The 15921-nt window shown below is 40.7% G+C and overlaps 1 protein-coding gene across 2 annotated transcripts in view; it reads left to right on the forward strand.

The window, feature by feature from the left end:
* Pde7b (phosphodiesterase 7B) overlaps window positions 1–15921 on the forward strand; it is a 307639-nt gene that overhangs the window by 265102 nt on the left and 26616 nt on the right. For both annotated transcript variants that reach the window (XM_040758205.1, XM_005065832.4), the window contains 4 exons: window positions 1574–1637; window positions 3616–3711; window positions 6078–6178; window positions 8543–8674. In XM_040758205.1, coding sequence (XP_040614139.1) covers window positions 1574–1637; window positions 3616–3711; window positions 6078–6178; window positions 8543–8674 — 393 coding nt within the window. The remainder of the gene's footprint in view (window positions 1–1573; window positions 1638–3615; window positions 3712–6077; window positions 6179–8542; window positions 8675–15921) is intronic.

The following is a 15921-nucleotide window of genomic DNA, read 5'->3' on the forward strand; positions in this document are numbered from 1 at the left end:
GGCTGGCAGTTGGTGGTTGGTTGATTAGTTGGTTGGTAGTTGATGACTGGTTGGTTAGTTAGGTTGTTTAGTAGGTTAGTAACTGGCTGATTACTTGGTTGGTAGTTGGTACTTTGTTGGTAGTTGGTGGTTGGTTGGTTATTTGGTTGGTAGTTGGTTGGTTGGTTAGTTGGTAGGTTAGTTGGTTGGTTGGTAATTGTTTGATTAGTCAGTTGATTACTTGGATGAGTGTTGGTAGTTGGTTGATTAGTTAGTCATTAGTTGATGGTTGGTTGGTTTGTTGGTTGGTGGTTGGTTGGCTGGTAGTTGGTTGATTAGTTGGTTGGTGGTTGGTTGATATTCATATGTGGTCAGTGTTCAGTTGGTAGATGATTGGTTGGTAAGTAATAGTTAATGGGTAGTTGACTAGGTGGTGGATAGTTGGCTGATTTATTGAAAGGAGATCCATAATAAGTTCTTTTAACACTGCAGTGGCAGTGGCAGTGGCAGAACACTCATGATGGGTTCTCTCCTCAAGGAGCCACATTTTTTAAAGGTGATGTTGAGATAAATAAAAAATAATAGACCGGCAGTCTGGCTGTCAGAAAATAAAGCCTGTATCTGCATTTCATGTTGTATGATTTGGGCAAAGGTTCACTACAAATAGATAACCATCCCTTTGTTTCTTTAACAAATTTTGAGGGCTAAGCATGCTATATAAGGCACTGGATTTTTCACAGGCCCCAGAACCACTCAGGGGCAGAGAGGATCATAAGTTAGTCCTTGCATTAGCAACTATGCTTCAAACAGAAATGGGTGACGTTGTAGGAACAATGGTACAGAAAGAATCAAACAGAGCAAACTTCATGTCACATTTCATTCTAAACATGGCTTACTTTTTAACTAAAAGAAGAAGTCTGAATTACAGAATAGGTCTTTAAATTTATGTTGAGTGACTGTTCAATTTCCTATATAGTAGTTAATCTTACATGCAGTTCTCATTGAGCAGAATGCACTCAGCAATGGCTTTCACTTCATTTTTTTCATTTTTTTTTATTCTAAGAGCTGGGACTATAGCTAAGTGGTAAAGTACTCGTCTGACATGCACAAGACCCTGGGTTTGATTCTAAATACCACAATACAAACAGCAAAAAAAAATTGTTGAAGAGCTTCTCCCTACAGGGCACTCTTCACAGAGCCCCCTTTAACAAACACCTACACCCATGCTCGCTGTGACAAGCACCTGAGGTACATAGCACTACCTCTCTCCACCCCCACAAAAAAATTCTTGATGTAGATGGTGTCAGCCACATTTTTCAGATGAAGGTTGGAGAAGATGAGGGTGTAACCAAAGTCAAACAGCTAGGAAGAAGAAAAGGGGCTGGCATCAGACCAGGTAGTTTAACCTGAGAGCCTGTACCTTGAGCACTAGTGAATGGAGTAGAATCTGGTTTGCCCCAAATTCATTGGACATAGAGTAGCATGCTACTGTTGTCATCCTTTTAACTGTTTAAGTTGCTGTGTCTAGAAGTAGATGTTTGAGTCTCATTGTGCTTCCTCTGGCCATTGTCATTTTCTTTGTTTGTCTTTCCAGCATATGCTCTCCAAAGTCGGAATGTGGGACTTTGACATTTTCTTGTTTGATCGCTTGACAAATGGTAAGTTACCTCCCGAAGAATTCCCACTAAAATACACACCATAAAGTGAATTCATTTCATGAGAAACAAATTGCATATTTAGACAAATTACTTTTCCTTCTTTTCCCACTCTCATAAATCTATAGTCAGTCAAGACAGACCAGGGAGGGGAAAATTAATTCAGATGAAGAATGAGGACTGAATTTGACCTTAGCGTGTTAGGACGGTTTCCTTCTAACCTGTGCTCCCAAAAGAATTAGGAAATCACTGATTACATTCCTTCCTCTCAGATACTATGGTCATGTCCACATGTAGAGAGTTCATTGCTAGTCAATGGCAGTGAACACACAAAAGCACACCTGACTAGTCCTGACCCTTACCGACAAGGTGCTTACGCAGCTTCTTAAGCAAGCTGAGTCTGCCCGTTGCAGGCATTGCTCAAATTAAGTTTGGCATTGTCAGGAGGAAGCAAATGCTAGTGAAAGATCGTAAAAAGCTGAGGCTGTAACTGAAAATTAAGCACTCCCATTGACTCTTCTTTTCACATTTTTATGTCTATAAAAGCTTTGCTTACCAAAATAGTGAAATATATTTTCCTCACGCTGTTAAACAAATGTAGATAAGCTTAGGTCAGGAAAAGGTATCATTCAATGCTGACGTTGAGCTGACCCATCATCTGTCATATTTGAGCAATGTGCTGTAAAAGAGACGTAGTGTAAGATTAGGGCATGGATTTTACTCTGCGGATAGCTAACTAAAATGCATATGATATGGGTGGAATCCTGGAGTCCATAATGTTTCATTGATCTTGTTTGGATCACCTAGAAAAGAAATGGGTACTGATAAATAAAATTAACTGTGAATAAGAGAACTTCTTAAGTGGTGTTTGAAAGAAAGTATACTCATGACTGTCACAGAAATGCAAGACAAAGCCGTCAAAAGATTTGGTTTATCTCAGCTCATTAGCAGGCTGCTGACCTACCACAGCAGTTCAAAAGGAGACCTCAGAGAAACACACACACACACACACACACACACACACACACACACACACGCAATAAGATAATAAGATACACTGAAATGAATTTATAAACAGCTGTGTAATGCCACCAGATTAGCTTCAGCTATAAGTCTATGGACAAGGATCATTTACAATGTTATCTGCTGTCTCTAACTTGGAGAGTTCTAAAATACCTCCAAGACAATGAAATGTGTGAAGATGCATTAAATCAGGTACCCTAAAAGGGCATTCTTTGGCAATACTCAGAATGCACTGGAGATGCTTGGGCGGCTCCTTGATCCAATACAAAGTCTTAAATAAGCTCTCTAATACTTTTTTAAATTATTGAAAAAATACTTGTCACCCAGGCATGTTAACATACAGGAGGCTGAGGCTACTAGACATGAATTTGAGGCTGGCCTGAACTCCATATAGTGAGACCCTACCTCAATGACAAATAAATTAACTAGTTAATTAAATTCAAAATAATTATTCTTGGGTAGGTAATATCTCCTGAATATTAATATTATTATAGCTTTAATTTTGCAGCTCTTCTGGCTTGAATTGTGAAAATCTCAAAAATCATTTTTCTTTTAAATAAATGTCATAGGAAGAATAGGCTACTATTACTGAGTAGTGGAGTGGGTTAAATATCCCTATAATGTAAAAGTCAATTGGAAATAACTTAAAGCATATTTCAAGCAGCCATGTGATTTTAAAATTACACACACACACAATACACACACATCCTCAGTACTTCAATAGACAAATTTCTTCACTTAATATTTTCTTTTCTGCTGGTGTAAGAAGATGGGAGCTAATTTTAATTATACAATAGCTGGAAGCCTAGGAAAAGAATCATAGTATATATTATTTCAAATCCAAAGTGGGGAATTATTCTATCAGAGAAACTTCATTTCAGAGAATTTAAATCCTATTTTCAGTCTTGCTAGTGTGTTTAAAATATTACTAATAAAGCAAGTGACTATTCCTCTCCAGGGAACAGTCTGGTAACACTGCTGTGCCACCTCTTCAACACCCATGGACTCATCCACCATTTCAAGCTGGATATGGTCACCTTACACAGGTTTTTGGGTAAGTCTTTTCTCTTTCATGTTCCTACACAACCACGGGAATAAACGCGATGCGTAACTCTTTGATTCCAAATGTCAAGAGACATGAGCTGAATAAGGACAACAATAGACATGATATGGAAGAAAGCCCATGAGGCCTCAACCCTATAGCAAGAGCAACAGGCAACTAAGGGACACTGAGAGCAGGAGACATAGTCTTTCCCAGGAAGAGCACACCAATTGGTTACTCAACCCCACATAATCAGTCCTGAAAACATACATGCAAGTAACATTTACAGACTGAGCAGGTTGTATTCGTACATATAGGAATATGTATGTATATACATGTGTGTATATATTTGTATATATAGTAAAAATTAATGAAAAAGAGGGTTTGAATTTGAAAGACGCAAGGGAAAGTATATAGAGAGATTGCCGAGTGGAAAGGGAAAGGGGAAATGATTTAAATATATTAACTATATATATTAATTTATATATATAAATAACAGAAATAATTTTAAATAAAAAAGTGTTAAGAACCAGAGCATCATAAAAAAGACCTCAAAATAATCTTAAAAGATTTGATCTTAGTTTTTAAATATAGCTTATCTGTCCTAAGCCACTGGTAAATTGTTGGCTTAATGTGTTGTGTTTCTAATACATGCAGGATCTATAAAGGAAACCTGTAAGTCTATAGGTGTCAAGATGATTCTGATATGATCTCATACTTATAGAATTCCAATGAGATATGCCTCAAATAACTCTAGTCACACAACGAGTTGCTGAAAATCTTTAAAATGGACAGAATTACAAATATATACCCACCATAGGAGTAATGTTAGATAAATTATTTCTAATCATTTGCAGAAAGCCCAAGTTGGACATTATTATCACCATTTGGTCCACGGTTACAGAGAACAAACAAGAGATTTCATTACTTCCCCAAGGCTGATGACTAGTGAGCAGCCTGGCCCCTGGGCACATGCAGGTCTAAGCCCACCATCTTTACACACAACACTGCCTTCATTCTTTCCTTGAAAGCAGTCCCAGTTCTTTTGTTCTGTGAGTGTTCTGACTTATCTGCCCATGAATTCTCCCAGGTGGATTCCTAATAGCCAGATGGCTTTCCTCTGCCACTTAGCACATTTCTGGTTCTTTGGCTTGCTATGTGGTTGTACTATGGCTTTGAAAGTTGACTCAGTGCCATCAGGAGGAAGATAAAAACAGCCTCAGCCGCAAGGTTTACATCTTCTGGGACCTCTTTCAAGGGCTTATATGTATGGATCCTACAAAGGCAGTGACACCTTGAACTCAGAACAATGTTATCCCAAAATCAGGGAAGAAAGTTGAGAATTGTGGTTAAGTAATTTGCACCTGGCAGGTAAGTGACAGAGCTAGAGTTTACATATGATAGGAAACAAGCCTACTGAGTAAAAAGTACGTGCAGCACAGCGGAAATACGGGAAACCTCCTTTCCAGGAACCTGAATAACCTCGGGTCGATAGTATTTTAATTACTTGAGCAAAGTAATGCCGTGAAAAGGGCCAAATAATTTTGATTGGTCTAAAGAGATGTACATTCTTTGGACACGTATATGCGCCCCCAGGACATATAAGAAATACAGCCTTGGCAGCTGAATTAGCAGTAGAACCCAGAGCCAGATTCATAGCATAAGCTAAAAGAATACAGCCATTGTAAGTCTGGTCATTCTATACACAGTGAGTATATTGCATCCCAAGCATTGACACTTGGTCATTTGCTGAAGCAATAAACCAAGACTGCATTACCTATTATTGGACATGGCCCTCTCAGCCTTGAATTGCCCTGGAGGGTCATGGCAGAAGGAGGTATGAACCGAGGAAGCCTCCCTTGCATCAGTGCAGTCCTGTAACTGCTACCTGATAGAGGACAAGATTTGTTTTGAGGAGTGTCATTCAAGTGGTAATATAAACACTGGACAGCAGGGATCCAACACACAAGGGCTCTGAAAGGAAGCATCATCTATGGCAGAATATTAATGAATGGCAACATATTTCGATAATTAAATGGTGGCGTGAAATAAAGTTGTACTTTTTCCTCCATATTTATTTGCTCTATGAATGAGAGCCTTCCTGAATTCCAGAAAGGGGTGATTTATGAAAGAGGCGAGAAATCCCAAGAGCCTCACAGATTCTTCTGGCCTTTTTCTTCCCTTTCCTTTCCATTACTAACAGCCCAGCTGAGGCACAGGCTTGCAAACCACCTTCACTTTTAAAGGATTCCTTGGGCTGTGCACTTTGGAAGCTCTGATACTTTTAAGAAAGAAAAAAAAAACACCTACATAAGTCTCATCTACTATGTCATGCTTGTTTTGATCTTAGCTGACTAAGCTTTCTAATTTCTTCCTAGTCATGGTTCAGGAAGATTACCACGGCCACAACCCATACCATAATGCTGTTCATGCAGCCGATGTCACCCAGGCCATGCACTGTTACCTGAAGGAGCCAAAGGTAAAGCAAGATTCAGCTGCCTCCTCCACCATCTGGAGATGCCAAGTCCACGTATTGCTAAGCACTAAGTTGTTCAATGTTGGGAATCCTTCACAGTATGACTGAAAATTATTTATACTAATGTTTTCAGTGTCGGCTCTGAAAATCTTACCATAGCCATGAAAACAGGTGTGGATTTTCTGAAATTTCCTTCCATGGTTTATTGATTCTTAAGGTTATTCGAGGCCAGGGACCCCCAGCCTACCTCTTATATCCTCAGTGGTCCCAAAGACCAGCATTTCCACAACAGACCTTTACCACAAGCACCGCTAGCATTGAGCTTTACTAGAAAACGCTTTCCAGCTGTGGTTTCTGATCAATAAAGGGGATCAAAGCTCCTCTAGTTTCAAGTCCCATTTCTATTTTGCCAATGGGAGTTTCTGATTCAGAATCCAAGAAAACTCGTGTGTGTCCAAGATCTCTTTGCAAGCATGCTCTGATGCAATGAACCAACCCAAAATCAGAGAATAAAGACATTATGATAGTGTAATGTAATAGTCCTTACAATACATCAACAGATACATGAACGATAGAAGTCACTGAAAACTTATGTCATCTCTTCATGAAATTTAAGTTGTATCAATCTTTATATAACTGTCAGCTTAACAGTCGACAGTTTCATTATGTGATACAGAAGTAGCCAGGCAAAAAAGCTGTGTAGATGCAATCAATACAAATTGCTATGCCCAGCAGGAAGTGTAAGTAATTTCAGATGATGAAACAAGGCAATGGCAAGATTTACCTAGGCTTTATGAATAACAGAAAGCATTGACCAGAGACACAGTAGATTTTACAACATAAGAAAAGTAAACAAATGTTTAAATTTCAAAGTGGTATTAGGCCATTAGGTTTGCCAAAGATGCAAACTCATATATGTCTTAATGGCTGTGGAGCCTGTTTCAAGAGAAGGTGACCCACAAAATAAAATAGAGTTAGTATTATGTAATTACATATATTTTCATTTAGCACCTATGATACATTTGAAGGTTTTCTCTCCATATAAATGTATGCTTAAGTTGGATAAATAAAATAATTATAAAGATAAAAAAATAGTCCTTACAATAAGGCCATTCATTACTATTAAAAAATTAGGGGTTTGGTGTAATATACTGTAGTAATTCCTTTGAGAGTTTTTTTAAATAGTATTAGAGTTCAAGACTCTCCTTAGTACAATCAATTTTAGTAGTTCATTAAAAATATACAGGCCGGGTGGTGGTGGCACACACCTTTAATCCCAGCACTCGGGAGGCAAAAGAAGGCAGATGATCTTTTTGAGTTGCAGGTCAGCCTGGTCTACAGAAGGAGTTCCAAGACAGACTCTAAAGCTACACAGAGAAATTCTGTCTTTAAAAAAAGGAAGAAAGGGAGGAAGGGAGGAAGGGAGGGAGGGAGAGAAGGAGGGAGGGAAGGAGGGAAGAAGGAAGGAAGGAAGGAAGGAAGGAAGGAAGGAAGGAAGGAAGGAAGGGAAATATACAGATGCTTCAACATAATCACTGAACACACAGTTGTCACATAGGCATCTAAGGGTAAAGCTTGAGGGATGCTGCATACCTGGAAACCAAAGCTTTTTTGATCTCTATGTAATCTAATAGTTATATCATATATGTTTACTTCTAAGTCAGACTTCCCGTTTTCCTGGTTGACCAAAAAGTAAAGATTCTCACACACTCCCCACCACTTACTCCATATTGAGCAAGAATGCAAATTTTGCATTTCAAATTACTTCTTTCAAAGAAGCAGCACAGATATATATTAGTTAAAACACACCAGGGATGGGGCCTAAGTTCAATGGTAGTATACTTGACGAGCATGTGTGAGACCCTAGGTTCAATGCACAGTATAGGATTTAATAATAATAATAATAATAATAAAGGGAAGACAGGTAAGATGTCTCAGTTGGCAAAAGCACTTGCCACAAAAGCCTGATAATCTAAGTCCGGTCCCCAGATCCCACAGTGGAAGGCCTCCACACACATGCACGGGAGAGAATAGTAATCTTTTTTTAAATTAATGTTTAAACAAAGCAGCACACTAGTGATTCTTTAAGTCTGTTTATTCCTTCGACTAACTCATTTCTTCACTTGCAACTTTCTCTCCAAGTGAGAGTGGTCTGGTTGCGGCTCCAGCCCATCAGCCACTGACACTGCCCAGAGGCTATGCCACTGCAGCAGCCATACCCACCAGCAGGAGGTCCTGTGTGCGTGTCGCCTCACTGGCTACCTCAGAAGGCAGAGGTCTGACTGACAGGCCCAACAGTGTTCCATTCTGTCTGACTGAGACATGGCAAATGGCGACAGTCAACCCGATGATTTTATTTTTTAACAGTTGGCCAGCTTCCTCACACCTCTGGATATCATGCTTGGACTACTGGCTGCAGCAGCTCACGACGTTGACCACCCAGGGGTGAACCAGCCATTTTTGATCAAAACCAACCACCATCTTGCCAACCTGTATCAGGTAAAAATAAGTAAATAAATATTAATAAATAAATAGAAGCTGAATAAGGATACAAACACATCCAAAGAGCCTGGTTTGAATTAGAACCGGCCTTTACTCTGAAGGCTAAGTTGGTGTACAAAGATACCCAAGAAACTCAGTTTGCTCCAAAACAGCTTTTGAAACTGTCCTACGTTAACAGTGTACATGAACAAACCTTCTGTGGCTTAAAATATGTGTCTCCCTGGAGACTGTCTAACACCTATTGGTCAGTTGAGGCCTGGAGGTCTGTAGAGACAAACAGGAAGTGAGCTGACTGGCCAGAGACAGGAAGTGAGCTGGCTGGGCAGAGACAGGAAGTGAGATGGCTAGTCAAAGAGAGGGTATAAGCAGGTAGAAACAAGAACTTGTCCTCTTTTCCACTGAGAAGCTAATGAGGTAAAGGTAATGACTTTGGCTTGATCCTTCTTCTCTCTGATCTCTCAGCATTTTCCTCTATAGCTGACTCCAGGCTTTTATTCTTTAGACCAATTAAGAACTCCATTTTCACATACCAACTAATGTGAAAACTTTCATCAGTTTCTCATTATCCTACTCATAACAATGAAGTATCTTTGTACTTAAAAACAAAGGTTATAAAAGCACACTTTTGCATTCAGTATATAAAAAGGCACACACAATATGGGCCAGTGAGATGCTCAGGGGGTCGAGTGGCCTCCTTTTTGGCTCACCCTGAGTTTAATCCCCACATCTCACAAAGTGGCACAAGAGAACCAGTCCTGGAGAGTTATCCTCTGACCTCTCCTCCACCTCTTTATTAGAAGTAAATATTCTGATACAATCACGTTTTCCAGGATTTTCAGTGCAGTACATAGTCTGTACAATTTAAACTGTAACTATTTGTCACATAGATCAGCAGGAACCCGGGAATCCAAAAGTGAATAAAACCTTTGTTCAAATTCAGGTACTCAAAATGACCATTACCCAAACAAAGTTAATTCTAGTTTGAAAGGGGTTTGAGGAGTTAGCTACAGAGTATACACAGGTGTAATTCTTTAATATTTAAAAAATAAACACCTGTGTGATTCTTTGTTTCCTACGATTTTTAGTTGGTGCAGCAAAGTGGGCTACTGCTGTCTGCAGGAGACACAATCTAGACTGTGTGGTCTGGTCCCTCATAGGAAAAAAGGAGAAGACTGGAAAGGGAGAATTTGGAAAAGAAGGCCCCAAAACAGTGTACAAGATTCTATCTTCATCAGACATCTGCTTGCTGGCGTGAACATCTCCTGAAGTCTAGAAACACAAGTCCTTCCATTTTAAAGACAGTGTTAGAGACAAACCAGTGTTCAGTGATCCCATAAAGACCTGCCTGGTGTCACAAAACTGGCTGGGATAAAGGCCGACACTCATCAGCCAAGTTGAGACATTACAGATTGGAACCTGAAAGAGAGCATGAACTTAACTGTGAGATGCCTAACAAGCTGATACTCCACTACAGGCCACAGGGACATTCAGTCCTTCAGTTACTCTATAATCTCTGTTTTGTTTCTGAGACAGGGTATTTCTGTGTAACAGCCCTGGCTGTCCTGGTACTCACTCTGTAGACCAGGCTGGCCTTGAACTCAGATATTTGCCTGCCTGTGTCTCTGGAGCGCTGGATTAAAGATGTGTGCCACCACCTCCAGGCTCAAATTCCAATTTTAATGTCAGAAGTGTACTGGCTCCTGAAAGAAGAAGTGTCGGCTCAGGACCCCCAAGACCAAGGTCTCAGCACAAAGGACAGAGGGCAGGGAATAAGAGACAATGACCCAAGTAGAGGACAAGGGAGGAGGGGAAAGGAGCAAGGGAAAGGGGGTGGAGGTATTTGTGGGAAGATACCACTGCCTCTGGATAGAGGGGAGACAGATGTGGCACATAGGAAAATTGTAGCGTAGGATGAGGTGTTTAACTTTAATTGGGCATGTTAATTAGGTGAGCCAAAGGGGGCTTTTGATTGCTGGACTTCAATACTTTGATAGCTGGACCTTGGTGGTCAGCCTCAGGAGGAGGAAGTGGCCAAATAAGGGGACAGACCTTGGTGGCTAGCTTGAGTAGCATATTTAATGGTTTTTAGCAAGGCAGAGGGAATGGGGGAGAGGGGCAAAGTCTGCCAGAGCCATGTGTGAGTGGGCTAGGGTCCCTTCTAATGTCCTTCTCTCTTCTCAGGCATTCTTGTTCTTCTCTATGCATCACGATTCTCCGAGTTTCCAGCATGTGAGAGCAAGGCCCCAGTATGGAGGGAAGAAATGATATCACATAGTGTGTTCACTTAGCAAGGCACTAAGAACACATGATATTTTAAATCTCTGCAAATACAGGGTACCTATGTACATTTTTTCCACAAAAGAATTACCCTCATTCACTTTACAATGAGTTACATATTCAGAAAATCATTAAGAACCATGGTAATAGCCGGGCATTGGTGGCACACACCTTTAATCCCAGCACTCGGGAGGCAGAGGCAGGCGGATCTCTGTGAGTTCGAGGCCAGCCTGGTCTACAGAGCGAGTTACAGGACAGCCTCCAAAACAATACAGAGAAACCCTGTCTCAGAAAACAAACAAACAAACAAAAGAACCATGGTAATGAATGAGATAAACAAATGTACAAATATTCACAGAAATTATACACTCCCATACACATATTATCAACAAGAGTACACAGAGGAGGTGAGCCAGGACTATGAGGCTGTAAGAACACCCTGTGCATGCGTGACTTCGCTGCAATCCAGACGGACTGTGACTAGATAAGATGTGAGACACTTCCTCTCTTCAGCTGGGGTGCTCTTGCAGTCCTGATAAAGATCACGGCATAACACCCAGCATGTGCCTTTGCACTGAGATAAGGAAAGAGCCAGGGCCGCTGGAGTGAAGGCAGGGTCAGAGGGCATCCCCCTCCCCATTGTCTGCAATCTGGACCCGATTCCTAAGCTCGACTTGCCAACCAGGGTCAATATGAAGACACAGCAGATACTTCCACCTGGTGCCTCACTCAGAGTAGAAGCAGCCCATGTGTAAAGGAAGACCAAGAGAGACGGGAGCATGAGGGAGGAAGTCCTCAGAATTTACTTTCTTTGCCTCCACCCTCCAATATAACTCACTGTCATACATAGGCATACACAGGCAGAGTCACAGATGGGCTCAGCAAGCTATAACGTATACATGGTGTCAGATGTAATAATGTAACAATGGTTACCACAATTACAAAAAGAATCGCTTTCACTTTAACTTAAAATGTAATTCCCCTTGATAGATCCCAGCTACATACTAGCTATGGACAGTCCACTATGGATAAAGTAATGGTTAATTCACCCATATTTCTGCTAAACATAGAATAGATGTGTGTGATTTTTCTTAATCATTTGCTAGAGGCAATTAGGGATGGGGATTGACATTTAAAATTCCTTTTTGTTTTGAATGACTCTGACTTACACACACCAGGCTGACAGTCCAGGAGGGATGCTTCTATGACTGCTCCTCAAATATGTAATTGCAAAGATTATCCGTGCCCTTACAGTTTCTATAGGAAGAAAGGTATTCTAGATAGAGTATTAAATCCTGTGAGGGAGGGTCAAAATTGGTCTTCTGCTTCAATAAGTTTCCCAGGCCCTTATCTGAACAGGTATCCCATGGACAGCAAGTGAATCTATATTCCTTGTTCTAAGATCAGTATTGAGTAGATAAGATGAAGAAGAGTCAAATAGGCCTTAAAGCAGGGTTTGCCAAAGACCAAGGACTTACTGTGAACTCAAGATGCTTCTCTTCCTCTGAGACCTCCCAGATGAGGCCCTTAGGGTGTGTCCAAGGAGATCACTTGGTTCCTTAGGCAAGAGCAGGACAGAAACTGTTACTTCCAGAGTCTGTTCGTGAGCAATTAAGAGTGAAAACACAAGCTGCATTCATGCTGTTGCTTTTCTTCCTGTATCCTCCAGATTTAAAATGGGAAAACATCTGATTCCTTTGGATACCAGACTCTCAGTTTATCAACATCGCTCTAAGTATTTTCATCAAAGGAAGTGTCCAATAAATAGAGAGGGAACAGCCAGACATGGTGGCACAGGCCTGTAATCCCAGCTACTCAAGGAGTTGGAGGCAGCAGGATTGCAAATTCAAGGACAGCCTGGGCAACTTAGAGAGACCCTGTCTCAAAATATTAAGGAAAAGGAAAACTGGGCCTATAGCTCAGTTGTAGAGAAATTGCTTGTCTGTACAAGACCCTAGGTTCAAGCCCCATTACCACAAAAAAAAAGGATGGAGGAAGAGGGCAACCACTATTAAAAAATAATAATAATAGAAAGAAAAGCTTCCTTGCATGATAGCAACTTAGCTGTACCAGATTCCCTTTGACAGACAACCTCTTGACTTAATTTGAAAACCTGTGTGGTGGTTTATTAAATGCCAGCAATCAAAGGGATTGTTTCGTCTCTATGGCAGATCATACTTGATAATTCAGAAAAGGAAAGAGGAAGTGGTAGTGTTTTGCCTCCGATGTTGTAAGGGTTTTGTTTTCCCAAATTAAAATTCTAACCATTCTTGTAAACCACCAAGATGGAAGTGTCTTCTTTCCACATTAAGATGAAGATTATTTTTGGCCTCAGGATATGGCTCAGCAAGCATGAGGTCTTAAGTTTGAATCCCCAGTACCCACATCAAAGTCATGTGTGGTGGTGTACACCTCTAACTTCAGCATCTGGGAAGCAGAGGCAGCGGGACCAGTCAGTCTAGTTGAGACTGCCAGCTCTGAGCTCAGCAAGAGAGCCCGTCTCAAAAATAAGGTCAGGAGCCATAAAAGAGGACACTTGAAGTTGACCTTTAACTGATACATGTGTATGCACGGAAGAGTGCCTTACACAGATATATACACTACACACACAGATAGATGGATGATTGATTGATAGATGGATAGATAGATAGATGATAGATGAATAGATGATAGATAGATAGATAGATAGATAGATAGATAGATGAATAGGTAGAAGATAGACAGACAGACAGACAGACAGATAGACTAGAGAGGGGCAGGTTTTAAAAGATTATTCTTAAAACTGCAAGTCTGTGGAGTCTGGGATATAAAGACATATTGCCTCTGGGACAATGTGAAATTGCTGAACTGATACTTCTTCCAGGCAGACAGATAAGCTGCCTGATGTATTTTCCTAAACTGCTAGGATACCAAGGGCCATCAAGGTGGATCAGCTCATCGTCTGTTCGCTCCTCCCTGACAATTGCTGAACTCTGTCTTCTTTCTCTGGGTCTGCCCTTTGTGGATGATGGGGTGAGCCACCGTGAATATCAGATAAGCCAGTCACAGTGGTGCTGCTTGAGCGCTAGGAACAAGCCACTGTCATTTCTGACAGTTCTCTAGGAATGCCAGTGACTGACCTGATTCTTGTCCCTGCTTTCCCCTCATTCAGGACATAGACATCCTCCTGTCTCCTTGTATCCACATCCCTCCGTGTTGCCTGGTTACAATACTTTCCCCATTGTGCAACCAGGAGAAGTTTCCTTAAACCCAGTTCTGACCACACAGATTCCTCCTAAGAAACCCACTGTTCCTCAGGATTTTGTAAATAACCAAACATGTAGTGTACCAGCACCAACCTTGGGATTCTCACTATAGCGTTACTGTCCCACCAAGCCTCTCTTTCCGCCATATCCACCCCCCACACCAGGCCTCAATAAATCACAAGTCAGAAATACTTTCAGTTTCTCCAACATATCTCATTCCTCTATTCATTAGACAAATATTTGTGGAGTGCTTAATACATGCCAGGTGCCACAAATGCCAAAGATGTCCAAAACAAGTAAAAATCCCTATGTTCTCTGAGGTAAAACAGAAAATAACTAAGCAAAATGTGTGACCTCTTACAATATGACCATTTCTAAAACAAAATATCAAACCAAACAGACAAGAGAGATACAAGGTATCTCTCTCTTCAGGTCTCCACACACTACTTCTGCCAATTTTTAACCAAACACACTATCGCATAGTACATTTTGCCCAAATATATGCATACACTCCGTGGGTCCTCTCTGACTCATTCATCCTCTGGTCTCTCATCTTGGGCATCTTTTCCTCCTTGAAACCTTTGCCTCGAAAGATCCAGCTTCCCTGTGTCTCCTCAACAACCTCAGAATTCTCGTCCCTTATGGTCAGGTGTACTAATCAAAATTGCCATTGCCTGATTAGATGCTCATGTCTCACATGGACAGCAAGTCTCTGTCATGTATTCGTTCTCTTTTCCAATATCCAGCACATGGCTGGTGTTCGTGAATATTCCATTGTTTCTCCTGCTAATTGTCATGTAAACTGAGTAAGTTGCAGGATGGTTGGAGTAATTTTAAAAATCTTTACAGTGATCTTCCTTGTACTCTGCAACTAACAAATGCTACCTGATATTTTATTTCTGGAGTTATTTTGGTTACCTGTGAATATGTAATAAAGAGGAATCAATCGCCACAATAATTTAAAAATAGCTTTGCCCTGAATGAAAGTCTAAGGATTTCACAACAGAGAATCCCAAGTTTTGCTTCTTCCAGATATTGGTCTAAAATTCAAATCTTGTTCTTTTTCAATTAACAATCTTTTCAACCTTTAAACATTAGGCATGGGCCTTGTTTGGTATCCATTCAATAAGTACTTACTTCTTTACATGGCCCTGTATATACGCAGAGATGACTAGGAAACATTTTTTTTTATTCCAATGGTAGTCATGGCTAGCAGCAATTTCCAAATTGCATTCAGGGATGTGTGCCCTTGGGAATGCATGAATATTTTCTGAACAGCCTCGAGGCAGGGAACAGTGTGCAGAATCTGTGTTTGGGTCTTTACATCGTCCTGCCTGCAACGGGCCAGCCGGGTAATGAAGCCAAAGCTCCATGTCTTCAGGCACCTCACACAGTCACCTTTCCCACCTCACAGAAGACAGCCCCTTACATATTCTGAGTCAGCTGTCGCCTGCAATTGAGACCCCACCCCCATCGCTCTCCTTAAATGACTGCCAAAAGCTTTGATTGTTCAGCCTAATTTTTTTTCCAGATTTGCAATACTCCAGTGTTGTTAAAGGCCAGTTAGTTATTAATAACAATTACATGATAAACTCAATCTCAAAAATTATTTAACTCTTGTAGGTCCAAATTAGGGAAATCTGTTAAATTAGAATTTCAGCTTGTAGGCCGAGTTTTGTTGCAGAGAAATACGGTGACGCTATAATAAAAGACTTCATGGAC

The sequence above is a fragment of the Mesocricetus auratus genome, unplaced genomic scaffold, assembly GCF_017639785.1.
Source record: "Mesocricetus auratus isolate SY011 unplaced genomic scaffold, BCM_Maur_2.0 Super-Scaffold_100018, whole genome shotgun sequence".
NCBI lineage: Eukaryota > Metazoa > Chordata > Mammalia > Rodentia > Cricetidae > Mesocricetus > Mesocricetus auratus.